Raw genomic sequence first — 11,211 nt, forward strand, 5'->3', positions numbered from 1 at the left:
GGATTTCATGCAACAACACTTCATACTACCAGAAAAGGATCCCCCGTTCTCCAAAATGCCTAACGATTGACATCAAAGCAAGCAAAGCATGTCCTCGTCGCGCCATGAGACACAAGGAATTGTAATGCTCTCTGAATTCTAAAATACGTTTGCTCCACGACACTATAATTCCAACAGGCATTATAACTAACAGATCCCTAAAATCCAAAACACGCTTCTTCGACGTCTCTTTTCCCTTTACCAGTGCGTGCGTGCGTGGGTAGTTGTTGGTTAGTTGTTGGGTGGAGTTTAATACTAGTAGCCCAGCCAGAAGGCATCCAGTGCTGCGCTGCACGCTTGGCTGTCCCTAGCACTGCCACTGCCACTGGCTAGCTCTCCGCTTACTTGGGGTGGCACAGACGTATCGAATTGCCTATCAGCACGACGTTGAAAGCGTACCCAAACATAGAACAGTCATGTCTCTTCCCAAACTCCTCGGATGGGAGTGCCGATCACGTCTGCTTAGAGGGTCAAGCTGCCATGATTATCTTATTTTACAGGTCGTCGTAATCACGTTGTCCATGACGGGATCACAGTAATAAACTGTACTCCAACTTGCAAGCTGAACCGAGGCCTCTTTCGGAGATGACAAATAGTCGGTGACGTTTGAGTAAAGCGAGCAATGGCTGTGGCTGGACTCCTTTAATTTTCCGCCTTTTGAGCTCACTCTTTGCCCGTCACCTAGCTGTGAGCGAATCTGGCCATTAGTTTAGTCAGTGCGTGCTGCATCCTGGATGCAACCACCCACCTTCCTGCAGCTGCAGCCCCTCCAGTGACCCCGCACGTATTATTATTACGAGAAATCCACGATCAGATAACTGCTCTTCTCAAGGAAATAGGCCATCTACCGGCAAGGGAGGGCTCCAGGTGGTCCGGGCTGTTCATCCGCAACTGTCATGGCTTCAATATCTGCACAACAGATGTACCAGTCAGAAATAAACATGCCGACGATCGAACCGACAAATGCAGATCGACAGCTTGAGCTGTAGCACTTCATAGTTTGAAAGCTGTATAGAAAAGGGGGCCAACGTGCAAGCGTCAAGGTAACCCCCTCAATCCCGATAACAACAAGAAATGGCGGAGATAATGAGATTTCCAGCCATGCATCTTCTGCTACTCTGATCCACCTGCTAGTGCTAGGTACTCAAGCAAAGCCCACATGCAACATACGCAGTGCAGCTTATAACAAAGGCGGTGAACAAGACCAAAAAAAGAAGTAAAGGTGACTGAAAAATGTACGCTTCCATGAGAAGGCACGATTAACTCCTTGATGGTAATGTCGATGTACATGTAGAAAGTACAAAGGAACCTGGTAAACGGCCTCCTCTTGATGATCTGAGAATTTCTAACTGAACTAAGTGGTCAGAAAGAAGGCAGACCTATCATCTATGTACCTTATTGTCCGATTTTCTGTAGAGAAACTACTTATAAAATGCACCTAACCGCTCTGGAATGAAAAGAAGTACAGAGCCGTACCACATGAACTCTCAAGCGGGGGTTCTTCCGACATTCAGATTACAAGAAGTGTTCAACGGCTATTTACTAATCATATTGTATCGTTGGTGTCCATCCATCATCACGTGCCCGCAACCACCAAAGCATAGGTGTCAATCAATGACTTGTACTCTTCGTTCTCAGCACACCCTCTACTTCTGAGTACACTCATTAACCTGTCGATACTCTCCGTGTCATTCTTCTCCTTGAAATATGCCAGGAGACTCTCAACATTGGTTGGTCTTGGTCTCCATTTACTTGCACTTTTAACTGCAGTGGCTTTTTCCAAACATGACAGAGATTCAGCAAACTGATTGTCCTTCAGGTACGCCGTGGCAAGGATTTCCCAGGTATTTGGTTTGGGGTTCCCACCTTTCTCAACAAATCTGTTCAGAGTTTGCTCAACCTTCACAACAAAACCTTCTCTAGAATACCATGCTAATAAAATGTTCATAGTCTTCGGATCGAAACTAGAACTTTTGGATGCCCATTCTTCGTATAGAAGTTCAGCTCCCTCTATATCTCCTAGCCTAACAAGGGCAGACAGCACCTCCTGGTAACCCAGGTTATGAATTGTCTTGAAAGTTGCTTTATACCAATTCCAAATGCGGTAGACTTCTTCCTTCTTCTGAAGGTGGCTATAGAGTGTAATGAGAAAATGGAAACATTTCTTATCCCTACCCGTTGCTCGCTTCTCAGCTTCTTTCAGGCATTCTTCTGCCTTCTCAAAGTTCTCCAGCTTGATATGCATGCTAGCAAGTGTGGTATAAGTAGTCCAGTTGGCAACAACAGACTCATCAGCAATCATCTGGTTAAAGACTCGTTCCATTGCATCAGCGTCTTTCATAGCTGCACAGCACTTTATCCAAATGTTGTAAGTGCAGACATCAAAGGCGATATTTCTTTGCTTCATCTCATCAGTAACTGTAGACACTTTCTCAGGCTCTGCAACATCCACGTAAAAATTCATCAACACATTAAAAGGTAATGTGTCAGTTGCAAACGCTTTTTTCCTCATCTGCTCAAATGTGTATTCTGTTTTCTCTTTCATCCTAGCTTGGGCATAAACATTGAGAAGAGACCCATATGTTCGCTTGTCTTTCAGTGGTTCAGGAAGCTTTTCAAAGTATTCTTCAGCATCTGGAACACCACGTACTTTTGCAATCAGATCTAACTGGATTGCCATATCACTAGATGATAGCGAAAATCTATCCCTTCGATCAGTCATCCAATCATAAACCTGTACATGACAGAAAAAACTTGATGAGAACCCATATGACTAGTAGGATTAGCCATCAAAAGGCACCCAGACAATAGCAAGAAAGGATGTCCAAACGCTTCATAAACTATCACTATCGAAGGTGAGCCTTCGAAACGATTTGCAGGGTCATTAAGGGTATTGAACTACTGTTCCTCACACTAAGTAATTGATGTCAGATCAGATAAACAGCAGCTACCATTCCAGTTAGATTCCAATTTACGATAAACTGGCACATTAAACCTTGCCTGAAATGGAGCAAGTCCAATTATGTTTATCCCTATCTCAATGTGGTTGCATATTTGTTTGATCATCCTTTGAGCAATGAATTCCTCAACATACACCGGATAATCTGCTCAAAGTATCAGCAGAGTAATTCCGATTTAAGTCCGACCTTGGCAATTAGATTTGCCGCACAACATGTACTAGCATACTCAAGTGACACAAAATTTCAGTCCAAATAGTGATCCAACTACCACCAAGCATTTCAACACTATCTGACACACGCACTAGATACAAAATTTCATAAAATTTGCAGCACCGAAGCGAACGTAATTACGCAAGCAACCATAAAATAACGCATCATTAGAGAAATTCTGTGGCTGGCATACGCATAGGCATAATGTTCAGTTAATGTTACCAACATTAGCCTCTGAATTCGAACGAAAGTAAGTCGCTCGATCACTAATCAAGCATTCAAGCAGCAACAAAGTCGGGGTTCATTAGATCTCCGAGAGACGCGACCAGGAATGGCTACCTCCAGTGCGAGGTTGAAGCGGCGGAACTTGCGGAGCTCCCTGGCGATGCGGCAGAGCTCCCACTTGTCGAGGCGGCGCTCGCCCTCGTCCCAGTCCGCGAGCGTCCGCCCCACGGGCCGGCCGCCGTGGCCCACCGCCACCCGCCGGTACAGGCTGCTCCACCGCAGCGCCGGGCGCCGCTCGAAGTCCACCGTGCCGTAGCTGTGCACATTCGCCACCTGCTGCCCGGCCGACGACGACGACGGGGCCGAGGAGGACGCGCACCGGACCGTGAACGCGCCGCCACACGGTCGCCGCGGAGAGGGGCGGAACGGGGCCCTGGAGGAGGGGGGGAGGAGGTGGTGGAGCAGCATGGCGGCACCGGCGGTGGAGCTTTGCGTGCGGGTGGGAAGGGCGAGAGGGGAGAGGGGATAAGATGGAGCGGGGTGGGGTTCCGGCTCGCGCTTTGAGATTCGCGCGCGCGGATCGGAGGATCCGGGCCCCACTGCTCGCCGCATTCGATCTTCCCGCGCAGATTTGTATTTGTGGGCCGTGGTTGGCCTATTAGTCAGTCCGTGTTGGCTCTTCTTTCTCTGAACTATCTGAATCTGCTCCCTTGCAAACCTGGTTCTCTTCTCAAAAAATAAATGCAAACCTTGTTCTTTGCAGCCTAACATAAAAAACTGGTTCTTTGCTTCTTTCGTTATTCCGACCACTTTTTTTAAACACAATACAGACACAAGCGATCATACATATGCGCATACACTCACCCCTATGAACACACACGCACACCCTATCCCTATGAGCATCTTCGAGAGACTGAGTCGACATATCATCTTGAGATTTACTAGTATGGTACTAACTTTTTTTTTACGGGAAGGCTTGCTTTATTAATCAAATAATAGTTACATCGCCCGCTAACATTTTTATGATGAACTCAGGCGGTTTGATCTTATCGCGCACCTAATTGAATGCCATTCAACCGCGAATGAGGAGTGAGATCGACGGGGGGAGGGAGAAAGAAAGGAGGCTGACCGGCGAGGCCATGGCAACGGTGATGGGCCACTCCCAAAGGTTAACCGGCAGAGGCAAGAAGGTCGCGCTGGGCTAAAATTACTAAATTTTGTACTTAAGCGGAAAATGGCTCAACAACTGCAAACTGAAACTAAGAAAGTAGGAGTAACTCCAACAAAGAAGGGTCGGCCATGATGAGGTGGACACAGGTGGGAGAAGTAACAAGCTGCTTCTACCGCCTAAACCTTTCCTTCGTCAGTGCATTTGCTGCCTGATCAGTCTATGCTTTTATAGCAGCCATGTAACGGAATGTTGTTTGTTAGGACTTGGCCTAATTTGAAATGCACAAGTTAGAAAATGATCTACCTTTTGTTTCAAAAATAATTCATAATGCCAATTGGTCAGAAATTTGAAAAGTTTAATTACAAGGAGGAGGACTGATGATGTCAATGTCACTTGGAGGACTGATGTTGTCAGTGAATACTACCAACAGCAGGTGGAAATGCTAGAGGGTCTCGGTGAAATGGATGCACTGACAGACCGTGGTTTTCTTCCTGGTATGTCCAAGGTCTGTTCTATAAGCCCCATGTTGTGCTATTAGTGAAGTCAGCTCATTTAGAAGTTAAACAAAATTTATCTACCTGGAAGAGCATGAACATGTTGCTACTTGCTAGGACTGAGAAATTAGCCACCCGGCCATCTAAAAGTGCAAGCATGATTTATTTTATTTTTTCTGCAAAAGTGTACCTTCCCCGGTTTCCCCCTGCATATTTTTTGATTCGAAGCGGTATCGACAGTGAAAGTGCCTTTTCCACCCAAGCAAAAGATGGGGGAATTTCTAATCTTAGTAGGATCATTCCAAAGAAATAACTTGGTAGCCGTGTTAGCTGCGCTTGGGATGGTTTTAGGCGCGGCGTATGCCCTTTGGCTATATAATTGCGTGGTTGATGGAAATTTAAAACAGGGGTTCCGCGAGGAGTGGCTTGCATGCTAGTATTATAGCTTCCACTTTGGATTCTCTTCTTGGCTTGTTGTCAGCTTTTATCTTATGGTTTACTGCATTTTCTATGCACACACCAAATTCCCACAGATACCCGATCGGTACGTGTGTGCAACCTCATTGGTAGGTTTTGTTGCAACATGTAATTCCTTTTTAGGGGAGCATGTTTATAATTCATTCGACCAGTCTCGTTTGTGTCTTTTGTTGCAAGGTGTAATTCCTTTTTGGGGGGAACATCTTAATTCAGTATAACTGACACATTCTTCAATTACTACTCTCACTAAGAACAGAAGCACAAACAGATATTAGATCAGAACATAACAGAATATGTTGGAGCATTGTGATTTAAGAAGACATGATATCATAGGTCACCTAAAGATCATGTACACCTGTACATGACACCTAGAGATCATGTACACCTGTACATATCATTTATCAATTATACCATCAATCATTCAGACATACCGTCTGAGATCAAGATGACCTGCCATTCCCTAAAAGATGGGCCTGTTATCGAGACACCAACATGCTCAAGTGGGAAAATAAGTGAGCCAAGATAAGCAACTGGTTGAATCCCTGATATCATTTTCATTTTCCATTTCCCCCATGAAAGAGTTCTTCTATTTTCCACGGTGATATGAGTTATACTTTCTCCAAAAGCCCACGTGCTATGGAAACCAACACAAGCCTAGTCCAAAAGCACCGCTACAAATGTTAGCTGAACGGGCAATTTTGCCTCCGCGGCAGACGCACATTGTCAATGTAAATTGGGGCGATAACGACGGCACAAGCATGAACAAACCGCAGAAAGCCCTACCGGTGATCGGTAAATAAAGGTACCGTGATGATCCAGGAAACTAAGGGAAACTACCGCTACCGCCTGTTCCTAAGTTGGTCTCTGGTCTACGGTTGCTTGAGGCGCCCCTCGCCATCAGCAACCACGTCTGCTGAGGTGGAGCTGCGGGTTACTGAGCTAAGTTGAAATGGTTGGCAAAGAAGTTCTGCCTCTGGTTCCCGCGCATTGAGAGGAACCTCCAGCAGCAAGTCTTGATCAGAATTATCCATGTACTGCGGAGGGGCCAGCATGGATATTTTATCTGGGGGTAACATGAGTAAGTTAAATGGTGCTCCTCCAGATTTGGGCAAAAATGAACCTTTGAACTGAGGAGCCATAGCCACAGATTTGCAAACTTTTTTGGCAATCCTCATGGTTCCTTCTGCATGTTCACAAGCAAAAACAAATCAGAAAGCTTCTCCTTGTTATTCCCAATAAATCAAGGAAATGATGAAGTGTGAATTGAATACAGAGGGCATTTTTCAGATGCTCACAACTAAAAACAATGTGCAAGTAGGAATCAGAGGAACTAAGATTGCTGACCTGGGCAGCTTTGCAACTGGCTTTCATGAGGCCTTTTGAGAGGCTTCATGGTGGATTTGGTAAGGTCTTTCAAAGCACTGGTATTTTCATTTCCTCCTGTTTCCTTAGTGCCTTCTCCCTAAAAATAAGAGAAACAAACACTTAATCATGTACACAACAAAGGTTGGAAGTTCATAACAGTGTACCCAGTGAAGAGAAAAGCACCAAGGCAGAATTGGCTAAGGAAAAATGGATAGAAGGAAGGGGCAATGAGATCATCATAGACTTGATACCTCTAAAGCTACTGAAACTAAAGTTGAACCTACATTTTCCAGGGTATGCTGCTTTGAGTAATGAAGTTTACCCCTGCAAAAGAGGTATAAAAAAAACCTTAGCTTCTTGATTTTCACCACAATAGCTTCTCTGACTAATAGAATGCAGAACTGTAGATAGCATTATCATGTAGTATCTGTATAGGAAACCAATGCACAATACTACTAATAGAGGTGTAGAATACCTTTTAGCAATTTCGTGTGTATGCACCGGAAACCACTTTGGCTTCTCAGGAGAAGCATTTGAATTACTTGCCCCCTTGCTTTCACTATGCACAACAAACGAGGCAGTCCCTGAATAGGATTCACTTGTAAGGTATGATTTATTATCTGCAGGAACAGAGTTTGCTTCTGAATCTTCCTCCGCTGATTTTGAGTTTGAACTTCTCAGAAGCATACTTCCATAACCAATCTCAAAGGAATCCACAGGAGTTGCACTGTGGTAAATTAGATCTTCCTCCGAGGATCCAGAAAGGTAAGATAACTGCTCTTCGTGCATTATACAATGAAGATCTTTGACAAGCATATCCACGGATGAAGACTTGGTCCGAGTGACACAGCTTCTCTTTTTTGATGGTACCAATGACTCCCAAGCATGCGATTGCGCTGAACCTGAATTCAAAAGATCAGAGAACCATCATTAACATAACTAACTTTAGTTACACAAAAAACAAGAAAGAAAGCAATTATGGGTTACAAATATAAATATTGGTAATGTAAATTGAGCTGACGGTATCACAAAGTATTATAGCTTTTTTTATGTTGATTATTGTATTTAATCGAGTTCATGTGTGGTAAAGGAAGACACTGATACGATGTTTGAAGCATTGATTTTAGGGTCGTCATTTGAATACAATATATGGACAATGATTTATCAATCACTATAAGTTCTTGAGAAATGATGATGCAGGATTACAAAGTAAGCACCAGTGAAGTGGGGTTGCTGAAGTATGTTTCAGTACTTTCAGTAAGTTTGATGAAAACAAGTACCTGCTCTGCATTATACACAGTTACTAGCACATACTCGATTACTCGTGCAAGGGTAGTACTACAAGAACCAACCTATAGATGTTTACAACAAGTCTTAGGGGAGATTAGATATAACATTGCAGACCAACATTTAAGTGTGTATTTCTGACCATCCATCTCAAGCTTCAAGTTCCATGTTTCTACGTTAATTGTTTCAATTGAACATAGTCATATAACCCATGGCACTCAACAAGACTGTGAAGAACATAAAAAATTTCTTATTTAGCAGCAACACATTAGGAAATTAGAGATTACTGACCAGTCATTTCACTAGCATCAGCAGAACCATATGGGGCACAACTCTCTGAATATGATAGTGCCGATCCAGAACTAGATCGACTTGGGTCGGCATCCCCCATCTTCCAGAAGTTTTGATCAGAAAATGCTCCATTCTCCCTTATGCTGTGGCTTGGCCTTTTCTTTAGCTGCCTCTGTTCCTTTAGCCTCAATGTCGGCGGCTTCAGCTTGCTAACTCTAGGTTGATCAGCATCGATATCATCACGAGAATGCATTGGTGTGTAATTCTCCAATGAACCCTTTGTTCTCCATCTCGAGCCACATGCATTGCAGAGCACTGGCTTATGTGTTGGCCCATTTCGCCAAAGTGGGGTGCCTGTTTCAGTATTTGCCATATATAAGAATAAATGCAGTACAAAATCGATATGCAAGAATGTACGCGGTATTGCAGGTGCTTATTAGCAGCGTGTCCGTCACGAGATTGTATCAGAATTTTGACAAAAAAATTGTCTTTGCTATCACAAGAGATGGTGGTATCAAGGAATGCAGCACAGAAGAACACTTAGAAACTATACATTTTTCAAGAATGTGTCTTTGAGACAACAATTAGTAATCAGTCACATACATGGTCAACTGCATATTCCAGATTTGTTTTCAGTGGTTAGTACTAGAATGTAATTATTCATTCGCTACCATACCAAATGAGGCATACCAAACGCAGATTATTAGTGAAACTGAGCTGCTTGCTTCAGTAAGAGCTAAAGAGCTACTGACTGTATGATGCCACAGATGTTAAAGCAAAAGAGAGAACTGATCTGCGTATATTACACAAAGCAGCAAATGCCTTCCACAAAATTAAGCATTTATGTAGTTGCAGCAGCTCAGGAACTCTAAATGTTTGTTTGGCAAAAGCAGATGGCTCTTGTCTTCTTGTATAAAAGGAGTGTGAGCTGCATCTAGTTGCTCATTGTCTGCACAGGTGTTCTAAGAAGTATCCTCTACACAATCATAGTCAAACAATTTGTCTGTTTGAATCATAGTCAAACAAAATTCTGAATATCTGCCAAAATGAGGTGATTCGTTCCTCATGTTCAGAATTTCGCATCCAAAGGCCTCCGAGACCTCAACCCAATCCAAGCAGGCCCAGAGCTCTATCCCAAACACCTCAGGTGGTTCGAAAGATTGCAGCTAACATCTACCAAACCGCAAACGAACAGCAGTCAACAAAGAACACGCGAGATTAGGAACGGGAGCCCAGGGGCCCCGAAAGATTTCTTCCGAGACCCGGTCCCCAGATGCATAATTCGGAGAAATCAACGCCCATGACACCCAGCCGCGGAGGAACAAGGGGATAACAACAGGTGTAAAATAAGCAAGAAAAAAAAACAGGAAGCATAAAAAAATCGGTGAGCCGAAGAACAGGAGCTCACTCGTGACGCCGCAATGGCAGCAAGGACCTTCCTTTCCCATGCCTCCTCCTCCCCTCGCCCCCCACGAACAAACGAGGAAGAACCGGAGGAATTTCCAAGCAGAGAAACACGGAAAACAGAGCGGAAAAGGAGCAGTTCTCCTGTGGAAATACTACTACCAAGTAATTCGCGAGCAGAAAAAGGGGGAGGGGGGAATCAAGGGGCGGTTCTTGGGTGGTGTATGAATCTGTTCAGGCCCGGAGGGGAGTCGTGGGAACAATTCCGCAGCCCATGTGAAGTCGGAGAAGGCTTGCTCGGTAGGTGCTGTTCTTTCTTTCTTTCTTTCTTCTTCTCTGTTCTTTATTTCCTTTTCCTTCTGGTCTGTATCCAGTCTTTTGGCGAGAGGGTGAGGAGAGAGAGGGGGGAGGGGGGCGGAGAGGGGAAAGGGATTGGAGAAATAATGGAGGAAGGGAATGCAGCAGCGGAAGGGTGAGATTAGAGAAGGCCGGGTGAGTGAGTCTTTGGGTGAAAGGCGTTTGGGGGGAGGAATCCAAAAGAATTTTATTTTAGTATGGTTTAAAAAGCTGTGGGTTCTCAGTAATGACGCAGCCAAGCAACTAGGAATTGGGCAAAGTTGGACAAGGAGAGGAGGTAGGGGTAGAGATATGGTAGAGGCCAAAGCTTCTTTTATAGTACTCTGTCTTTCAGCCTTTGGGGCTTTCTTTGTTACTATGATCTAATTTAATTTCATTGGTACTATGATCATGTGGTGTGGACTAAGTGGAAGTAGGGGGATATTTGAAGAACTTATTGGTCAATTAGCTTACCTTTAAAGGCCCTCCATTTCTGATGCCATTGGAAGAATCTTTTCCTTGGCTCCTTTGCAGTTTTGCCCCTTTAAGAGATAACACATGTTCTGTTCACCAATGCACGTCTAGAGCAATGAATATGCCATGAAAGCACGGCCAATGGGTCATTTTTAAGTTAAAGCGGCATAGGAAATAAAGGAGATCAATTTTGATTGATTGAAATGATGCTTCTAAGCACGGTGCATGTTCCTTTTTTTTTGCTAGAAAAACACAGCATAACTCGGTGCATAGCTTAGATGCATATATTAGCTATGTGTAGTTTTGTATTGGCTAAATATAACTCTCTCCTAATGAAAAGCAACAGTTATGCGAGCGCAGAAGAATATATATCGTCGCACAGAAGAATAGGAAACACGTATCACCAAAAAGTGCGGGGAAATGCATGTGCTTTTTTGAATGTAGTACTAACCGACAAATTGTGATTTGAAGCGCCATA

The 11,211-nt window shown here is 44.0% G+C and overlaps 1 protein-coding gene across 1 annotated transcript; it reads right to left on the reverse strand.

Moving 5' to 3' along the window:
- Positions 1–1,262: 1,262 nt before the first annotated feature.
- Positions 1,263–10,364, reverse strand: LOC123189970 (uncharacterized). The gene is made up of 10 exons (XM_044602509.1): positions 9,928–10,364; positions 8,520–8,873; positions 7,417–7,843; positions 7,193–7,265; positions 6,921–7,038; positions 6,450–6,759; positions 6,008–6,210; positions 5,932–5,944; positions 2,991–3,039; positions 1,263–2,773 (listed from the first exon to the last, which is right to left on the reverse strand). Exons 1-10 carry the CDS (start codon positions 9,965–9,967, stop codon positions 1,616–1,618), a joined length of 2,745 nt encoding a protein of 914 aa, XP_044458444.1. The 5' UTR covers positions 9,968–10,364; the 3' UTR covers positions 1,263–1,615.
- Between the last annotated feature and the right edge of the window lie 847 nt (positions 10,365–11,211).

The sequence above is a fragment of the Triticum aestivum genome, chromosome 2A (genome assembly GCF_018294505.1).
Source record: "Triticum aestivum cultivar Chinese Spring chromosome 2A, IWGSC CS RefSeq v2.1, whole genome shotgun sequence".
NCBI classification, from domain to species: Eukaryota; Viridiplantae; Streptophyta; class Magnoliopsida; order Poales; family Poaceae; genus Triticum; species Triticum aestivum.